Source organism: Octopus bimaculoides, chromosome 7 (genome assembly GCF_046866305.1).
Source record: "Octopus bimaculoides isolate indiv1 chromosome 7, ASM4686630v1, whole genome shotgun sequence".
In the NCBI taxonomy this organism is placed as follows: Eukaryota; Metazoa; Mollusca; class Cephalopoda; order Octopoda; family Octopodidae; genus Octopus; species Octopus bimaculoides.
Genome location: NC_142934.1, coordinates 112,441,494 through 112,463,118, shown reverse-complemented (window position 1 = coordinate 112,463,118; position 21,625 = coordinate 112,441,494). Strand labels below are relative to the sequence as shown.

Sequence of the window (21,625 nt, the reverse complement as noted above, 5' to 3'; positions counted from 1 at the left end):
TATATATATATACATATATATATATATACATATATATATATATATATATATATATATATATATATATACTAGCAGAGATACCTGGCCTTGCTCAGGGATTAAAATAGCATAGTTTTTTAATTGTTTTACTTGTTTCAGTCATGTGACTGCAGCCATGCTGGAGCACCATTGTTGGTTGAACAAACCGACCACAAGATTTATTCTTTGTAAGCCTAGTACTTATTCTATCGGTCTGTTTTGCCGAACCGCTAAGTTACAAGGATGTAAACACACCAGCATTGGTTGTCAAGTGATGTTGAGGAGAGAAACACAGGCACACAATGCCGATATATATATATATATATATATATATATATATATATATATACATATATACGATGGGCTTCTTTCAGTTTCCGTCTACCAAATCCATTCATCATCATTTGGTGTCTGCTTTCCATGCTGGCATGGTTTAGATGGTTTGACTGCAGCTGGTAAGCCAAAGAACTGCACTAAGTTCTAGTATGATTTGACATGATTTCTATGGCTTGGTGCCCTTCCTAACACACACACACATGCATGTGTGTGTGTTTGTCCCCACCACCACTTGACAATCAATGTTGGTCTATTAACGTGCCTGTAACTTAGCAGTTTGGCGAAAAATACCGATAGAATAAGTACTAGTCTAAAACAAAATAAGTCTTGGGGTTGATTTGTTTGACTAAAACCATCCAAGGTGGTGCTCCAGCTTGTCTGCAGTCAAGTGACTGAAATAAATGAAAGTTAAAAACACCACAGAGGTTCTGCTCCAGCTGGCCAGTGGCAAGTAACAAGAGAGTTCTTGAAGGATACTCAAAATCTCTTTAACTAGTCACATCAGTAAAATATATAATGCAAATCTCAACTGAAAATATACTGTAAATTAATCAGTATAGCTGATATTCAGTTTAACCTCAACTCTTCCATGGGCTAAACAGAATTCATTGAGAAAGGTTTTCTATGGCTGGATGTCTTCCTGTCACCAACTTTCACCTGTTTCCAAGCAAGGTAATATTTTCAAAGTAAACTAGAAACAAGGAACACCGCTTGGGCGAAGGTGATGCTTGTTTACGACTATCATGCAATGTCAAAATAAGAAGACTATTCTTTTATTCTTTTACTCGTTTCAGTCATGTGACTGCAGCCATGCTGGAGCACCACCTTTACTCAAACAAATTGACCCCAGGATTTATTCTTTGTGAGCTTAGTACTTATTATATCGGTCTCTTTTGCTGAACCGCTAAGTTACAGGGATGTAAACATACCAATATCAGTTGTCAAGCGATGGTGGGGGGACAAACACAGACACACAAATATATGCATACATACATATATATATATATATATATATATATATATACACAACGGGCTTCTTTCAGTCTTTGTCTATCAAATCCACTAACAAGGCTTTGGTTGGCCCAAGGCTATAGCAGAAGACACTTGCCCAAGGTGCTATGCAGTGGGACTGAACTCAGAACCATGTGGTTGGGAAGCAAGCTTCTTATCACACAGCCACGCCTGCACCTATCCATTATATATATACACAAATCCATTATATATCATCAACGTTTATCATCTGCTTTCCATTCCGGCATGGGTTGGACAGCTTGACAAGAACTGGCAAGACCAGGGGTCACTCCTGGTTCCATAGTTTGTTTTGGCTTGGTTCGTATGGTTGGATGCCCTCCCTAATACCAACCACTTTACAGAGTGTACTGGGTGCTTTTTACATGGCACCATCACCAGTGCTTTTTTATGAGGCACAGTGATCTCAGGATCTCAGTTCTGTTGTGGTGTGTACAGCAATGTGCCATGTATCTTGATCTCTTCTCATCTCCTTCGTAAGCCACAGTGTTTTGAGATTGGCCTTCAATACTTTTCCTCCTGGGGTTCCCTCTTCCACAACTTTCCTCCACTCGAAATGAAACTGTCCTCATCCATCTGCTTCACATGACCATATCAGAGCAGTCTCCTCCCTTGCACACTGCATCTAATTCCTCTTATACCTAACTTCTCTCTCAGTACACCAATGCTCTGTTGCAAATCCTGGAGCATACCAGCTTTGTTTTGCTCCAGCATTTACATGTCCTCCACATTCAGGGCCCATATTTCACTATTATGCAGCATAGCAACCCACACACATGTATCGTGGAGGTGCAATAGCCCAGTAGTTAGGGCAGCGGACTCGCGGTTTTGATTCCCAGACCAGGCGTTGTGAGTGTTTATAGAGTGAAAAACACCTAAAGCTCCACGAGGCTCCAGCAGGGAGTGGTGGCAAACCCTGTTGTACTCTTTCACCACAACTTTCTCTCACTCTTACTTCCTGTTTCTGTTGTGCCTGTATTTCAAAGGACCAGCCTTGTCACACTCTGTGTCACGCTCAATATCCCCGAGAACTACGTTAAGGGTACATGTGTCTGTGGAGTGCTCAGCCACTTGCACGTAAATTTCACGAGCAGGCTGTTCCGTTGATCGGATCAATTGGAACCCTTGACGTCGTAAGCGACGGAGTGCCAACCACCAACCACATGCATCATACAATCTTCCCAGCACTTGGTTGCCAACAAAGGTAAATGCTCTCTGAACTTTCCCCATCCTATTCTTATTCTAGCATTTAACACCTTTTGTACAACCTCCTCCACTGCATATTAGGTTACCGAGTAAGCAAAAATTATCTACAACTTGCTGAGCGCCACCAAGACATTGGAGAAAATCAATTTCCTATGTATCTGTGTTCTTTATGGCTCCCATTCATCTTCCACATACAAACACTACTTTCTCTGTTAATCTCCTATCTCACTGCAACTCTTGTGAGTTCATACTTTGCAATGGGTACACCTAGTGGAATATGATTTCATTTAAGTAAAGTGATATTAATGACCAGTATAGAATAAGGCTTGAGGCAAATATAAAGCATATTATTAACTATTGAAAGAGTAAGAAACAGAAATTATATAATCAACTTCTTTGGCTTAGAGCTGTAAACTAATACACATGCACACAAGATATGAAGTATAATATAGAAGTAATAATGGGACCAAAGCTGTCATCATTATCATCATTTAGTGGCTGCTTTCCATGCTGGCATGGGTTAAATGGTTTGATTGGAACTGGTAAGCCAGAGAGCTGCACCAGGTTCCTGTCTAATTTTGGCTTGGTTTCTACAGCTGGATGCCCTTCCTAATGCCAACCACTCTGAGAGTGTAGTGGGTGCCTTTTATGTGTCACCAGCATGGGTGCTTTTATGTGTCATTGGCATGGGAGTTGTTATGTGTCACCGGCACCGGCCACAATTATGATTTCACTTGGCTTGACAAGTCTTTTCAAGCACAACAAATCGCCAAAGGTCACAATCATTTGTCATTGCCTCTGTGAGACTCAACATTTGAAGATCATGCTTCACCACCTTGTCCCATGTCTTCCTGGTGTCCAAAAATATACATACACACTCAATACTAATGAAAAAAGATAAGATATTGAGGGAAGTTTTTGCCAACAGATGCCGATAAAATGCAAATGGAGGTATAAAGGCAGAGTTATCTAACAACTGTTTATTGAGAGCAGGCTGAAGATTGCCTGCTGTCACAATAAATCTGAGGGCTGGTGAGGTACTGAGAACATCTAAAAATAAAAGATCTGTGCCGCCAAAAACATATTCTGTTTCATTCAGATGTAAACGACAGAAAAAGTGCAGTTGACATCTTTTATAAAGACAAAATTTAAAGAATATAAATGAAAATTACCATTTAAAAAGTGAAGCAAAGATTGATACATTCATTTTCAAGTATTTTCATAAATTTTATTTATTCTTTTATATATATTTTACATACTGTTGCTTGGTCTATTCCTTTTTAGCATTTAAAATTTTTCAAGATACAAATATTTATTACTGATGAAAATAGGCATTTGCTAATGATTTGTTGTAAATTCATTAACCCCCCCCCCCCCACACACAAATGATGCATTTTGGATGAAGCAACCACACCTTTTTAAACTGCAATAATTTAAGAGAGTGGTTCAAACAATTATGTAAAATGTAATTACAAGTTATGCCATAATGTATATCATTTATGGTAAGATCTGATTAGTCCATGATTATAGTGACAAATAGCAGTTTATATTCAGCTTAAATACAATGTTGTGGAAATGCTGGAAGAAAATTTAGTGAAACAACCTTCAAATTCTGTTATTTTGAGATGGAAAAATTAAAAACTATTTGATGAATGCTACAACAGAAATATTTCATAATAGAAAAAATTACATTTATGAAACTTAGTTTGGTTATTTCTATCAAATACCTTCTCAATTATGATATAACAAATTGCTTTAAAGAGTCAGGAATAATATTACAGGTTTGTGTTAGGGTCACTTTGCATTTGAAAGAGACTAGGGTATTCACAGTTAAGGGATTTTTAAAGAGCTCTGTTAATGGAAGCAGTGCAGGTCTTGTGTGAGGTGTGAGATATGGATTTTGCCAGTTTCAAGAAGCTTAAGGATAAATGAAGGGTAGAATCATCTGCATGGGAGTGTGTTTCTAGATGTGGCAGTGAACAGGTTAATAACAAAATATATAAAATGAAATATGTGGGTAATAGAATCGATCCTTGTGGTACGCCAGAGTTTATAGAGTGTGACTCAGATAGTTTGTTGGTACTTGTTGCAAATGGTCTGACATGAATCTAAGAAATGAAAGACAGATGGAAAGCATAGATGGGTAACTTAACTAGGAGGTTCTTATACCAAACACGATTGAAAAATTTGCTCCAACTTTGCTTCCATTAGAGTTTTCAAGAGCAAAGTGGCAAATAATATGGAAAAGCAAGTATCCAGTTCTTTTGAATCTACAGAAACTGTGTTGGAGGTCTTTAAAAAGGAAGTGTTGTTAGCCGATTCAAGTATTGTCTTTCAAATAGTGGAAAAGAACAAGAGCAATAAGTTAGTCAGCAGAATTAGAGAGATTAACTACTTAAGGCAGCGTTTCTTAACCGGGGTTCCCCGGAAATCTAGGGTTCTGCAAAAGGTTCCCTGAGAAAGAGTGAAATGAGCTATGCTAATTTCATGATTGTAATATTACTAGACATGCACAACATATTATTATTGGTTATTGTAACATAGACATCATCCCATCTAACCTATTATGTTACCAAAAAAATATAACAACCATATATATATATATATATATATATATATATATATGAATATATAATTTAGAGAAAAGAACCACAGTTCCTGAACTCACCCATGAAAATCCACAGTCAAATCTAGAAAAATTTAATAAGTAAATACACTAAAAAGAACTATAATAAAATACAAAGTAATAATTATAAAAATAATAAATATTAAAATAATATTATTATAATAATTATTACTTTGTATTTTATTATTGTTCTTTTTAGTGTATTTACTTATTAAATTTTTCTATATGTGACTGTGGATTCTCATGGAAGAGTTCAGGAACTGTGGTTCTTTTCTCTAAATTATATATTTATATATTATATACTGTGAAACTTAATTTAATTTTAATTTTTGATAAATTAAATTAAATTGAGTTTTTACCTGTAAATTTGGATTTTTATCCCTAAAATTATTATCATTATATTATTATATATATATAGATGATATATATATATATTCATTCTCTCCCATTCATTCTCTTTATTAAGCAATCTATATAAAGAGAATGAATGGGAGAAAGAGAGCCTGCCGTATGTCGACCCAATAGAGGGACCAGCTATCCGAGTTGATAGTACCAGGGTAGATAAAGCAATTAAGAGTATGAAGACCGGGAAAGCCCCCGGCCCATCAGGAATCACTGCAGAGATGCTCAAAATATCTGGCAGTGTTGGCTATAGCCTAGTCACCTGTATTACGAACCAGGTGATACACGAAGGAGTCATACCCAATGACTGGTGTAGCAGCATCATAGTCAACTGCTACAAAGGTAAAGGTGACGCTTTAGATACAAATAATTACAGAGGCATCAAGCTGTTAGATCAGGTTATGAAAGTTACAGAGAGGGTCATAGCCCAACTAATTAGGGAGCGAATCAATTTAGATGAGATGCAGTTTGGGTTCGTGCCAGGTAAAAGCACTACTGATGCCTTATTTCTAGTGAGACAGTTGCAGGAGAAATACCTAGCTAAGGATAAACCTCTGTACCTGGCTTTCGTTGACATAGAGAAAGCCTTTGACAGGGTCCCCCGATCCCTTATCTGGTGGTCAATGAGGAAACTTGGGATAGAAGAATGGTTAGTGAGAGCTGTGCGAGCCATGTACAGAGATGCTGCCAGTAAGGTGAGGGTTGGAAATGAGTACAGCAATGAATTCCGGGTAGAGGTAGGGGTCCACCAAGGTTCCGTCCTCAGCCCCCTCTTATTTATCATAGTCCTCCAGGCAATCACAGAGGAGTTCAAGACAGGTTGCCCCTGGGAGCTCCTCTATGCTGATGACCTTGCCCTAATTGCGGAGTCACTATCAGAACTAGAGGAGAAGTTTCAGGTGTGGAAGCAAGGACTAGAATCAATGGGCTTTAGAGTCAACCTAGCTAAAACCAAAATCCTAATAAGTAGGAAGGTAGATAAAACACAAACCCCTTCAGGTAGATGGCCCTGCTCAGTATGTAGAAAAGGAGTAGATAGTAACTCTATAAGATGTACCCGGTGCAAGCTATGGACACATAAGAGGTGCAGCAACATCAAAGGCATGTTAACTAGCAAGTTAGTTTTTGTTTGTGGCAGATGTTCAGGTGCAATAAAGACTGTAAACAAACAGGAAACAACTTCTATCTCATTCCAGGGTGAAAAACTAGAGGTAGTCGATAGCTTCCGCTATCTGGGCGACCAAGTTAGTAGTGGGGGTGGGTGCGCTGAAAGTGTAGCTGCTAGAATAAGAATAGCCTGGGCAAAGTTTAGAGAGCTCTTACCCCTGCTGGCGACAAAGGGACTCTCACTCAGAGTAAAAGGCAGACTGTATGACGCATGCGTACGAACAACCATGCTACATGGCAGTGAAACATGTAACTGCTGAGGACATACGTAAACTCGCAAGGAATGAAGCCAGTATGCTCCGTTGGATGTGTAATGTCAATGTGAATACCCGTCAGAGTGTAAGTATCTTGAGAGAAAAGCTGAACATTAGAAGCATCAGTTGTGGCGTGCAAGAGAGACGATTGCGCTGGTATGGACATGTGGTGAGAATGGATGAGGATAGCTGCGTGAAAAAGTGCCACACCCTAACAGTTGAGGGAACCCGTGGAAGAGGTAGGCCCAGGAAGACCTGGGCTGAGGTGGTGAGGCAAGACCTTTGTACATTGGGCCTCACCGAGGCGATGACTACTGACCGAGACCTTTGGAAATGTGCTGTGCGTGAGAAGACCCGGCAAGCCAAGTAAGATCGTTGCCATTGCCCCTGGACTGGTTCTTGTGCGGGTGGCACATGAGATGCACCATTTTGAGCGTGGCCGTTGCCAGTACCGCCTGACTGGCTCCCGTAGGATTTTCGAGCGAGATCGTTGCCAGTGCCCCTGGACTGGCTTGTGCAGGTGGCACATAAAAGACACCATTTCGAGCGTGGCCGTTTTCGTGCGGGTGACACGTAAAAGCACCCACTACACTCTCTGAGTGGTTGGCGTTAGGAAGGGCATCCAGCTGTAGAAACTCTGCCAAATCAGACTGGAGCCTGGTGTTGCCATCCGGTTTCACCAGTCCTCAGTCAAATCGTCCAACCTATGCTAGCATGGAAAGCGGACGTTAAACGATGATGATGATGATGATGATGATGATATATATTGAAAAAAGAAGTCGTCAGAATTTTGGAATAACTTCTTTCATTTATTTTATACATATATTAGCACTTTCGAAATTGTCAAATATAAATCTGTGAAATTACAGAGATCTTGCTTATTTATATAAAAACAGGTGTTTTTGTTTATAATAGACATTTTTTGTTTTCTTTATATTTTCTATTCATTATTCTCTATTTTTCTTCTCTTCTTCTACCATCCCTAAAAACCCTTTCAAAACAATACAGTAAGTAGTAAACAAGCCTCACCCCAAAAAAACAAAAAAACAAAATAATGTTCTGTTATAAACAAAACCCCCAAAAACACCTGTCTTTATATAAATAAGCAAGATCTCTGTAATTTCACAGATTTATATTTGACAAGTTTGAAAGACAAACGAAAGCGCTAATATATGTATAAAATAAATGAAAGAAGTTATTCTAAAATTCTGACGACTTTTTTTTCAATATTTACTTCTGTACATCACACCTAACACTCTACACACACACACACACATATATATGATATTTACCACATGAACTACGATGAAAAAAATATGAGAAAGATATAGTATATAATTTTTTTTAAGGGTTACACAAGGGCAAAAAGGTTGAGCAACACTGCCTTAGGGTGATGGGACACACTGCTGCATGCTTCCATGGATTGTGATAAATAATTATAGTTAGAGAGAAGTTGAAGTATTTGGAAGGGCTGGATGTAAATTGAATGTGCTGCTTATGATTGATGGAAAGGAAAGAGTTAGGACTAATCACTTTGTTGGATTGATGTGATAAGAGATTTTCACATGTTGGGTAAGTGAAACTAGAGATGATAGAGTGTAATGTCTAGTTAAGAACATGCAATACAAAGTTGGGAACTAAAGTTAGTTGAGAGCAAACGTAGGACTTTTAACAGCATGTGTGGGTTGCTAACAGAGCCAGCTAGTTTGAGGAACGGCGGACTGGAAGAGTCTGCAAGGGGCTAGATGACTCTACCACAGTTTGCAAGATGAGAGAGTTTCATGGCTGAGTAATGTACCAAAGTATTTACTGCTTTTTGTTTTAGAAGATAACCTGAGGCATTGTTAACCCTTTAGTATTCAGATTATTCTGTGGAGGCACAATGGCCCAGTGGTTAGGGCAGTGGACTTGTGGTCATAAGATCACGGTTTCGATTCCCAGACCAGGTGTTGTGAGTGTTTATTGAGCGAAAACACATAAAGCTCCATGAGGCTCTGGCAGGGGATGCTGGTGAACCCTGCTGTACTCTTCCACCACAACTTTATCTCACTCCTACTTCCTGTTTCTGTTGTACCTGTAATTCAAAGGGTCAGCCTTGTCACACTGTGTCACGCTGAATATCCCCGAGAACTACGTTAAGGGTACACGTGTCTGTGGAGTGCTCAGCCACTTGCACGTTAATTTCACAAGCAGACTGTTCCGTTGATCGGATCAACTGGAACCCCCCTCGTCGTCGTAACCGACGGAGTGCCAACAACAATTCAGATTATTCTATCAAATGTAATGTTTATTTATTCACATTGTATTGAATTTATCCTGCATTATTTTGTAGCCGTGAGATTTTGATTGTGATTACATTTTTAGACTAACACTGGAGGGTAGTTGTGAGAGGCTTGATCTGGCCAGTTTGAACAGAAGACAGGAACAATATTTCGGCTGAATATGAATGATCTGAATGCTAAGGGGTCAGAGTTGATAAAAACTTACAACACTCGTGGGCAATGTTCTTTGTCTATGCAGCACAGGGAGTTTTGAGGTTAGAAGCTTTGGTTTTAGTGAAAGACGTAAAGCGACATATTTAAGGTGTTAGTTTTTTGCCCATCTACTTGCTTGATGATTAAGGACATTTTTTATTAATAATTTTCATAAAAAGGCAAATTGTTGGCTTTATCTAAATGTGTGCAGCAGACTGAGCTTTCTCAAATGCCTCCATGTCCAAATCTAAGGGGTTGTATTAAACCAAACAGAATGTGAGGTAGGAAAAGCCAAACCTAGTTAAGCTACATTCATTTAATAATTAGATCAGTAGGTTCCCCTCACAGTAAGATGAGATCACTTTTACATACACTTAACTAAAGCTTGCTACATAATTTATCTTATTTGATTAACAACATGACTACTATATCATTGTACTTCAGCGGGGATGACAATTACAGCCTAAACGTACTGCAAAAATGACAAGTATTATGTTACAAAAGATATTTGATCCATCTCCAATATTTAACACACACTATAGTTACTCCAGTGTGTGAATACTGATAAATATTTTAAGTAGTTTTTATACGAAGATTGTTTACTGCAGATATCACAATAGCATGGTTTCTCTGTTGTGCGAATACATTTTATGACGTGTTAAAATTTTTTTTGCAGAGAATGCTTTACCACAAATATCACAAGAATATGGTTTTTCTCCTGTGTGAATACGTTTGTGAAGTGTCAAATATTCGTTTCGAGAGAATGACTTACTACATATATCACAATGGTATGGTTTTTCTCCAGTATGAATGCGTTTATGACGGGTTAGAATTTTACTCGTAGAAAATGTTTTACCACAAGTATCACATGGATATGGCCTTTCTATGTGTATGCGTTGGTGAAGAGTCAAATACTCGTTTTGAGAGAATGATTTACCGCATATATTACAATGATATGGTTTATCACATGTATGAATATCTCTGTGACTAACCAAATATCTCTTTTGTGAAAATATTTTACCACAGATATCACACTGATGCAATTTCTCACTTGTGAAAATAGATTCATGAGAAGTTAGATTTTCACTTGCAGTGAGCTCTTTATTGGCCATGTCAGAATCACGGGTCTTTACAGCTGTGTGAATGCGTTTGTGACGTTTCAAATAAGTGTTCTGAGAGAATGTTTTAAAACAGATATCACAGCTGAACGGCTTCTCATCCATATGATTATATTTATGGCTAATTAATGATTTCATTTCGTAAAATGCTCGACCACAGATATCGCATTGGTAAGGTTTTATACCACTGTGAATGCGCTTATGACGAGACAAATCTCCACTTACTGAGAAGGTCTTCCCACAGACATCACACTGGTATGGTCTCTCTCCTGTGTGAATATTCCGGTGATTACTTAAATGTCCACTTTGAGAGAATGATTTATCACAGACATCACATTTGTATGGCTTCTCCTCTGAATGAATGCGCTTATGACAAGATAAATTTCCACTGGCTGAGAATGATTTACCACACACATCACATTGGTATGGTTTCTTACCTGTGTGTGTACGTTTATGACATGTCAGATGTCCACTTCCAGAGAATCTTTTACCACAGATATCACATTCATATGGCTTTATCCCAGTATGAATACGTAGGTGACGCTTTAAATAATCATTCCGAGAAAATGCTTTGCTACAGATAGCACAGTGGTATGGTTTCTCTCCTGTGTGAATGAGTTTATGATAGTTTAAATAGCCATTTTGAGAGAACTTTTTACCACACACATCACAGTGGTATGGTTTCTCATCTATATGAATACGTTTATGAGAACTTAATACTTTACTTTCACGAAACTTCTCACCACAGATATTACAAGAATATGGCTTCTCCTCAGTGTGAATACGTTTATGAGCAGTTAAATTTTCAATTGTGTAAAATGTTTTACCACAGACTTCACAGCGGCTTGGCTTTTTGCCCGAGTGGATATACTTATGGCGTGTCAGATTGTCATTGCGAGAGAACGTTTTGCCACAGACATCGCAGCAGTATGGCTTGACTCTAGTGTGAGTACATTTATGACGAGTTAACTTTGAACTGTCGGAGAATACTTTAGCGCAGATATCACAGTGATGTGTTTTCTTATCTGTGTGGGTAAGTTTGTGATTAGTCAAACTTTCAACATCAGAGAATATTAATAAACATACATCACAGGTGTAGAACTGTTTTCCTACATCTAATTTTGTCTCATGAGATATACCTTTATTCTCAGATTTTATTTCAACGTGAGCCTGACCCTCACTCCTCAATGTCTCCTCCATATTGTGGTTGCCTGTGGTTCATCAACTGCAAAAGCAATTCCTTTCTTTTATAAATACATAAATCACTTCAAGGTTATGTAATCAATGTCACATGGTCTTGTTGATAATGTCAGTCTTCATTAATGTATCATTGGTGACAAATTCTCTGAAATAGTAAAACAGTAGAAGATATAAGGAGTAATAAAACGGTAAAACAAATGTTGTTGTGAAGAGGAGGTTTGACTAGAAACATTACATTCTAAAACAGTAAATGGGTGATTAAATACAGAGAAAAGGTACAATGTTATGGACATAGCTTCTTTGAACTAGTCACCTCCTGGAATACGTGTATGTGCATGCATGTGTGTGTGTGTGTGTTAACAAGGCTACCAATGGTTTCATGTAAAAAGGAATCTCTTAACAATTATCAAGACTGCTACAAGGGGTACTCATCTCCATTTTGGAGATGAGTACCAACATTCTTATATGGCAGGTTTGATAATTGTTACGAGATCTCCTTTTTATGTGAGGTCACCGCCTGTGCCTGTAAATAATGCATTCCCATGCCAGGAATTGAACACTGCCTGGGTAAAAGCCAGGAAGCCTAACCATATAATGGATGTATAAGTTTAATAAAAGCTAGTTTTCAGTTTATTTATATAACAATCTATATTCTACACGTGTCATTTTTACTATGGTCAATGAAATAAAGGAATGAAACAGGATAAAAACAAAATAGAAATTTTATGAAAATAGATTTTGCTTTTTAATTCTCTCAACTGTATTTTTTAGATATTACATTTTAATTTTTGTCATTTTCAACATTTTAATATCACTAGAAAATTTGTATTCTTCAACATCAGTTCAATACATTGTTTAACTCTTTAGGATTTAAACTGGCCATATCCAGCCCAAATATTCTACTTGTTTTATGTTCAAACCAGTCAGATCTGGCCTCTCACAGCTACCCTACAATGTCATTCTAAAAATATACAATCACATCATCAAAATCTCAAAACCACAACATAATATACTCTTTTACTTGTTTCAGTCATTTGACTGTGGCCATGCTGGAGCACCGCCTTTAGTCGAGCAAATCGACCCCAGGACTTATTCTTTGTAAGCCTAGTACTTATTCTATCGGTCTCTTTTGCCGAATCGCTAAGTTATGGGGACGTAAACACACCAGCATCGGTTGTCAAGCGATGTTGGGGGGACAAACACAGACACACACACACATATATATATATATATATATATATATATATATATCATCATCATCGTTTAACGTCCGCTTTCCATGCTAGCATGGGTTGGACGATTTGACTGAGGACTGGTGAAACCGGATGGCAACACCAGGCTCCAGTCTGATTTGGCAGAGTTTCTACAGCTGGATGCCCTTCCTAACGCCAACCACTCAGAGAGTGTAGTGGGTGCTTTTACGTGTCACCCGCACGAAAACGGCCACGCTTGAAATGGTGTCTTTTATGTGCCACCCGCACAAGCCAGTCCAGGGGCACTGGCAACGATCTCGCTCGAAAATCCTACAGGAGCCAGTCAGGCGGTACTGGCAACGGCCACGCTCAAAATGGTGCATCTCATGTGCCACCCGCACAAGAACCAGTCCAGGGGCACTGGCAACGATCTTACTTGGCTTGCCGGGTCTTCTCACGCACAGCACATTTCCAAAGGTCTCGGTCAGTAGTCATCGCATCGGTGAGGCCCAATGTACGAAGGTCTTGCCTCACCACCTCAGCCCAGGTCTTCCTGGGCCTACCTCTTCCACGGGTTCCCTCAACTGTTAGGGTGTGGCACTTTTTCACGCAGCTATCCTCCTCCATTCTCACCATATATGAATTAATTTCTACACTACTTTCAGTAAATAATTGCAGCGTGGAAGGTGTTTATAAGCCATTTAAAATAACACACAAAAACCGTTAGATTCACTTCAACATTTAAATTTAATTTGTCAAAATATTTTCGTCACTTTGAGACCGCAACCTGTTCACTGACAAAGTTCTGTGCTGCATCACAGTAAATGTTTTTAGGAAATCTATATATATATATATATATACACATACATACATATATATATATACACATACATATATATATATACACATACATACATATATATATATATATATATAAAAGAGAGCCTTCCGTATGTCGACCCAATAGAGGGACCAGCTATCCGAGTTGATAGTACCAGGGTAGATAAAGCAATTAAGAGTATGAAGACCAGGAAAGCCCCCGGCCCATCAGGAATCACTGCAGAGATGCTCAAAATATCTGGCAGTGTTGGCTATAGCCTAGTCACCCGTATTACGAACCAGGTGATACACGAAGGAGTCATACCCAATGACTGGTGTAGCAGCATCATAGTCAACTGCTACAAAGGTAAAGGGGACGCTTTAGATACAAATAATTACAGAGGCATCAAGCTGTTAGATCAGGTTATGAAAGTTACAGAGAGGGTCATAGCCCAACTAATTAGGGAGCGAATCAATTTAGATGAGATGCAGTTTGGGTTCGTGCCAGGTAAAAGCACTACTGATGCCTTATTTCTAGTGAGACAGTTGCAGGAGAAATACCTAGCTAAGGATAAACCTCTGTACCTGGCTTTCGTTGACATGGAGAAAGCCTTTGACAGGGTCCCCCGATCCATTATCTGGTGGTCAATGAAGAAACTTGGGATAGAAGAATGGTTAGTGAGAGCTGTGCGAGCCATGTACAGAGATGCTGCCAGTAAGGTGAGGGTTGGAAATGAGTACAGCAATGAATTCCGGGTAGAGGTAGGGGTCCACCAAGGTTCCGTCCTCAGCCCCCTCTTATTTACCATAGTCCTCCAGGCAATCACAGAGGAGTTCAAGACAGGTTGCCCCTCGGAGCTCCTCTATGCTGATGACCTTGCCCTAATTGCGGAGTCACTATCAGAACTAGAGGAGAAGTTTCAGGTGTGGAAGCAAGGTCTAGAATTGAAGGGCCTTAGAGTCAACCTAGCTAAAACCAAAATCCTAATAAGTAGGAAGGTAGATAAAACACAAACCCCTTCAGGTAGATGGCTCTGCTCAGTATGTAGAAAAGGAGTAGGTAGTAACTCTATAAGATGTACCCGGTGCAAGCTATGGTCACATAAGAGGTGCAGCAACATCAAAGGCAGGTTAACTAGCAAGTTAGTTTTTGTTTGTGGCAGATGTTCAGGTGCAATAAAGACTGCAAACAAACAGGAAACAACTTCTATCTCATTCCAGGGTGAAAAACTAGAGGTAGTCGATAGCTTCCGCTATCTGGGCGACCAAGTTAGTAGTGGGGGTGGGTGCGCTGAAAGTGTAGCTGCTAGAATAAGAATAGCCTGGGCAAAGTTTAGAGAGCTCTTACCCCTGCTGGCGACAAAGGGACTCTCACTCAGAGTAAAAGGCAGACTGTATGACGCATGCGTACGAACAACCATGCTACATGGCAGTGAAACATGGGCTGTAACTGCTGAGGACATACGTAAGCTCGCAAGGAATGAAGCCAGTATGCTCCGTTGGATGTGTAATGTCAATGTGAATACCCGTCAGAGTGTAAGTATCTTGAGAGAAAAGCTGAACATTAGAAGCATCAGTTGTGGTGTGCAAGAGAGACGATTGCGCTGGTATGGACATGTGGTGAGAATGGAGGAGGATAGCTGCGTGAAAACGTGCCACACCCTAACAGTTGAGGGAACCCGTGGAAGAGGTAGGCCCAGGAAGACCTGGGCTGAGGTGTTGAGGCAAGACCTTCGTACATTGGGCCTCACCGAGGCGATGACTACTGACCGAGACCTTTGGAAATGTGCTGTGCGTGAGAAGACCCGGCAAGCCAAGTAAGATCGTTGCCAGTGCCCCTAGACTGGTTCTTGTGCGGGTGGCACATGAGATGCACCATTTTGAGTGTGGCCGTTGCCAGTACCGCCTGACTGGCTCCCGTAGGATTTTCGAGCGAGATCGTTGCCAGTGCCCCTGGACTGGCTTGTGTGGGTGGCACATAAAAGACACCATTTCGAGCGTGGCCGTTTTCGTGCGGGTGACACGTAAAAGCACCCACTACACTCTCTGAGTGGTTGGCGTTAGGAAGGGCATCCAGCTGTAGAAACTCTGCCAAATCAGACTGGAGCCTGGTGTTGCCATCCGGTTTCACCAGTCCTCAGTCAAATCGTCCAACCCATGCTAGCATGGAAAGCGGACGTTAAACGATGATGATGATGATGATGATGATATATATATATATATATATATATGACGGTCTTCTTTCAGTTCCCGTCTACCAAATCCACTCACAAAGCTTTGGTCGGCCCGAAGCTATAGTAGGACTGAACCCGGAACCATGTGGTTTGTAAGCAAGCTACTTACCATATAGCCACTCCTACGCCTATTATTAATTTAAAACAATGTGAATAAATTAGTACTACTTTTGACAAAATAATCTGAATACTAAAGGGTTAAGTAACATTTAAGAAATTTCTGATTTGAATATTAGCAATGAATTGATCTGGCAACAAACTGCAATGTCATAAACTCACTGACCACAGGTGAATTGACTGAAGATGAATTAAGAGAACAACTTGTAATAAATGAGTTTAAATGACATCAAGTCTTGCCTTTAGGTTATTTCTTGAGTGTACAAGCAGTGGACACTAAAGTTCTATAGTGGCACAGCAGAAGATCACTAGATACCAATAATATACTTTACTCTTTTACTTGTTTTAGCCATTTGACTGTGGCCATGCTGGAGCACTGCCTTTAGTCGAGCAAATCGACGCCAGGACTTATTCTTTGTAAGCCAAGTACTTATTCTATCGATTTCTTTTGCCGAACCGCTAAGTTACGGGGACGTAAACACACCACCATTGGCTGTCAAGCGGTGTTTGGGAGACAAACACAGACACAGAAACATATACACACACATACATATATCTATATATATATACATATATACGTATATATATATATATATATATATATATATATATATATATATATATATATATACGTATATACGACGGGCTTCTTTCAGTTTCTGTCTACCAAATCCACTCACAAGGCTTTGGTCAGCCCGAGGCTATAGTAGAAGACACTTGCCCAAAGTGCGACGCAGTGGGGATGAACCCGGAACCATGTGGTTCGTAAGCAAGCTACTTACCACACAGCCACTCCTACGCCTATCCAGACAAAAAAAATCTTCTTTATCATCTGGAAGAGAACAATTTCTTATTTCTTTACTGCCCACAAGGGGCTACACACAGAGGGAAGAGAACAATTTCTATGCCCTTTCCTGTAGATGCAATGCTTAGAGATTTTAAAGGATTTTCTGTGATTGTGATTACTTAGTTCTCTTGGTTCATCATCATCATGATCAATGTTTTAACATCCACTGTTCTATGCTTGCAAGGGTCAGACAGAATTAGTTAAGAGGATTTTCCACAGCTGGATGCCTTTCCTGTCTCCAACCCTCGCCCATTTCCCCTTGACGAATATGTTCACATGGAAGATTGGAAATGATGGTGGCATTTGCTAACGATTATTATGTGATGTGAAAGGAAGGAGACAGTAATACACACACACACATACATACAACCACCCAGATATATGATGATCTTCTTTCAGTTTCCGTTAACCAAATTCACTCACAAGGCTTTAGCTGGCTCAGGGCTATTGTAGAAGACACTTGTCCAAGGAGCCAAATAGTGGGACTAAGCCTGAAACAATGTGATTGGGAAGCAATCTTCATACAAACAGCCACACTTGCACCTTGATTCTAGCAGACATGGACCAATATATTTAGCCATTTTTGCAAGGTTATGTAGAAGAGTGGTAGCTTCAAAAAAGATGTCTGCAAAGACAGCAATATCATTAGCATAATCTGCATCTGTTATTGTGGAGACAGGTGATAAGGGGAGATGAATCTTGTTCAAGTGAAGCTGAGTTCTTTAACTCTGTCAATCAAAGTGTGATGGATGTAATCCAGATAGATGATAAATAAGAACAGTGCAAGTACATCACCTTGTAAAAAAAACTGCATTGATATCAAAGAAGATGCTGTCTCCAACAGGAGAGTGGACTTTATTTCTTGTGTTCTTGTAGAGCTTCATTATTATTCTTATCACTCTTTTCGAAGTACACTATGAGCAAGTAGAAAAAATTGTTCCATCTTGCCTCAGTGGACAGAATAAGTACTTACAGATTTTTAGCCATGATTCCCTCAGTGGTTCTTGTGATTGCTTAGACCAGGGGCTCTCAACCACTTTTTATCTATGGACCCCTTCGATTACTATTTTGCTCTGATGGATCCCCATAGCCATTCAATGTTTAAAAACTAAATTCCTATTTTGTTGTTCATACATTAACTTACGTAGGTTGAACTACATAAAATGTTAGAGAAAGAAACCAATACATACATCATCATCATCATCGTTTAACGTCCGCTTTCCATGCTAGCATGGGTTGGACGGTTTGACTGAGGACTGGCGAGCCAGAAGGCTGTTCCAGTCTCTAATCTGATCTGGCAAAGTTTCAACAGCTGGATGCCCTTCCTAACGCCAACCACTCCGAGTGTAGAGAGTGCTTTTATGTGCCACCGGCACGAGGGCCAGTCAGGCAGTACTGGCAATGACCACGCTCAAATGTTGTTTTTCATGTGCCAGTAAGGTGATGCTGGCAATAATAATGCTTGAATGGTGCTTTTTACGTGCCACCAGCACAGGAGCCAGTCAGTGGCCCTAGCAACGATTTAAAGCAGAATCTTTTCAGGAGTCCTTAAAATACTATTGCGGATCCCCAATTTACTATTTTGTTGCATTTACCCCCAAAAACCTTATATGGACCTTCAGGGGCCATGTGGACCCCAGTTGAGAATCAGACTTAGAGCTATCTTACAGTAGAGTAATTTTTTCTCTGAACTCATTTTAGTTTCTTTGTAAGACCTTCTTCAGTTCTGGCTGCATGTAGTTCAGCAACTGTTTGTTATACAATTTTGCAGTTCATCTGAACTGAGAGGAAGAGAGCATCTTGAGGATGGTCTTCTAACAGCATCCTGGGGTGTTCGTGCATGTAAGCATCAGGGGTTGAGAGGGTGGAAGATCGTTTCAGAAACAAAGCATGTAATTCACACTTGCGTGTGGTTTTTTTAAAATTTATTTTGAGCACCTTTGTTGAGTAGTTCGTCTATGATGATCCAAAGTGCTCAGTTAGGTGTTTTATTGCCCTTGGTTAACCATCAGTAAACCTTGATCGAGCAGATCTATGATCAATCAGAAAGATATTCTGGCTGCAACCACCTCGTTTTTTAAAAAAAATCTATCTTGAACTGTATTGTCCAATATATATATATATATATATATATATATATATATATATATATATATATATATATATATATATATTAAGTTGCTGTGAGTTGAGAGACATTTGGTTGTAATTTCTAGCATGTCGCGCGACCTTATAGTCTTGCGAGTTTTATGTATTTTGTTATGGTTTCTTGTGTAGAGATTGGGGGATCCAGCAGTGTTGGCATATTCCATATTGGCTCTAAGTATTTTGTCCACCCCTGTTTCAATGTATTTAATCGAAGAAATATTGTATACAGGAACGACAAGCTACTCAGTGAAGCAAATAATTTAACCAAGTGTTCAAGCCTCAACGCTTGAAGGTGCAACCTGCTAGAAATAGCAACCAAATCACGTCCCATAAAAAAAAAAAATATGACACTATAAATAATTTAGTCGTAGATATACTGTCTGAATAAAAGATGAGATGGTCATCGACCATTTGATCAGGGCTAATCTGGTACTACACAATAAAGATAACCGTGTTTTGTATAATTAAGAAAAAGGTATTATATCTATGAAGGAAGACAGCTTGGTCACTGGTATTAAAGACAACTAGGAAATTAAAATATTAGAGGAATAACAAAGTGAAAAGGGAAAAAAAACAACCTATTTTATATTTTCTACTTTATTTGAAACGTCAATAATGATAATATTATTTCGGACCAGACATATAAAGAAGTAGAATAAAATCAAAAGCCAAAAAGAAACTTATTAAATAACACAGATTTATAAGTTATTCGAAGAATGTGAACGTAAGAAAATCGACACAAATAGTTAATTAATAGGTTTATATTAATTAAATACAACACAATACACTTAAGGTTGGTAATGAGTAGAGGTATATATTTATAGAACTTACTGTTTTCTATGTTTCTTCACTATTTAATGTGTAAAGTAGGTGTGACAGATGTAGAATATGAGGATTATTAAAAGAGAGCACAGATTTAGCAATTATCTTACTGAAGACATTAACAAACTGAATATCCAACATAAGTAATTGACCAAACTAACAGCTTTACTTTCGTAGCTGAAATATTTCAACTGAAATACAACACAATATGGGAAAACAAAATTTTAATTACATTTTTTTTTAAATTACGGAATATAAGATGGTAAAAAAAAATCAATATGCAGCAACATGAACAGGAATAGTTTTTAGACTATGTGGGAACTAGATGTTATTGGGATAAATTATTATAAATCATATCTTAGCTAAAGGCTGTTGTCTTTTATAATATTTATCTAGTTTTCATTATTTTTTTTTAGCATTTGTGAATAATATAGTCGATTCCGCTTAATTGCATACTGGATAATTACTTTTCGAAACAAAAAAAAAATGAAAAATTAACATGAAATGATTATAAATATTGACCGGTTAATTGCATATACAAATATAATCCCTTTCGGTTAATTGTACAAAATTTTTCTCGGATTGTGATATTTAAAAAAATTTGCGAAATATTGCATGATTTTATATATGCTTTTATTCATTTATTTATTTATTTATTGCGATTTTTAAAAATATAATGTGCCAATATTGCTCTGTCAAATTTTTACTGGGGTCAAACTATTTCGGCAGCCGCGGAAGATCTTTTTTCTTTTATTGATGGTGTGTTGCGGTCAGCTTGTTTGTCACCGGAGATATTTCGAGGTGGTAATAATAGTAGTGGTGGTGGCGGTAGCAGCTGTAGTACTTGTAGTGGTGGTCGTGACGGCGGCGGCGGTAGTAACGATGGTGATGGTAGTGGCGGCGGTGGCGGAGTTGAGCCGGGCGGAGTGCGATGGTGTCGAGTCAATTAGAATTTCGTTGTTTGTACCTAAATTGTTTCGTGTCAGATTGTTTGGAATTTCGCTTTTGTTGTTTATTTTTATATTGTTGTGGTGTTTAAGATGAATTATAAATTTAGGCGATGTTGCTGTAGTGAAAAAACACCCCACAAAAACCCGAAGTCACAGTTTTGAGTAGGAAAAAAGTTACAGGGAAAACTGCATTTAATTTAAAGCAATAAAGTGATTAATTGTTAAGTAATTAAACTAATACATCATTCCACTCAGGACCGATTTTAGCCAATTTTTTTTTGCACTTCAAAACCATAAGAGAAGCCTTTTCGGTAAAAAAAAAAAAAATTAATATTTTCAGAAGAAAAAGTGAGTGATTTAAGGGAGATTTGGCTGTTGTTTCTAGCACATCCTAAGGCAACCCTTCTCGTTTCTTTCTCGCATTCGAATGTGTTGATGCATTTCAATATTTTTCTCCCCATGAATACATTTATATGCTTAAAAAAAGATACCCATTTTTCTGAAAGTTATAATGGAAAAAAGTCAGATGGTGTGAATTTTGCGAAATTCATCTCCCCTCCCTCTCAGAAAAATTATTTCCCATAAATCCCTGTATACTCTAAATCCACAGCATCTAAGCGGTATTTGTTGAAAATTTCGTTAAAAAATATCCACTTTTCTGGAAG

At 38.6% G+C, this 21,625-nt stretch overlaps 2 protein-coding genes across 3 annotated transcripts in view; both read right to left on the bottom strand.

The window, feature by feature from the left end:
• LOC106881576 (uncharacterized) overlaps positions 1-20,147 on the bottom strand; it is a 34,281-nt gene extending 14,134 nt beyond the window's left edge. Inside the window, exon 1 of one of the 2 annotated variants that reach the window (XM_089355789.1) lies at positions 20,020-20,147. The gene's annotated coding sequence lies outside the window, so the exon portion shown is untranslated. Of the gene's footprint in view, positions 1-11,769; positions 11,903-20,019 lie in introns of those variants that run through there. The other variant, XM_089355788.1, reaches the window with a different exon arrangement.
• On the bottom strand, positions 9,147-11,830 carry LOC106881579 (uncharacterized). The gene has a single exon (XM_089355790.1). It carries the CDS (start codon positions 11,828-11,830, stop codon positions 10,124-10,126), a length of 1,707 nt encoding a protein of 568 aa, XP_089211916.1. The 3' UTR covers positions 9,147-10,123.
• Positions 20,148-21,625: the final 1,478 nt, after the last annotated feature.

Excerpts from the sequence above, each read along its gene's own strand:
- LOC106881579 (XM_089355790.1), bottom strand. The coding sequence starts at position 11,830 with ATGGAGGAGACATTGAGGAGTGAGGGTCAGGCTCACGTTGAAATAAAA.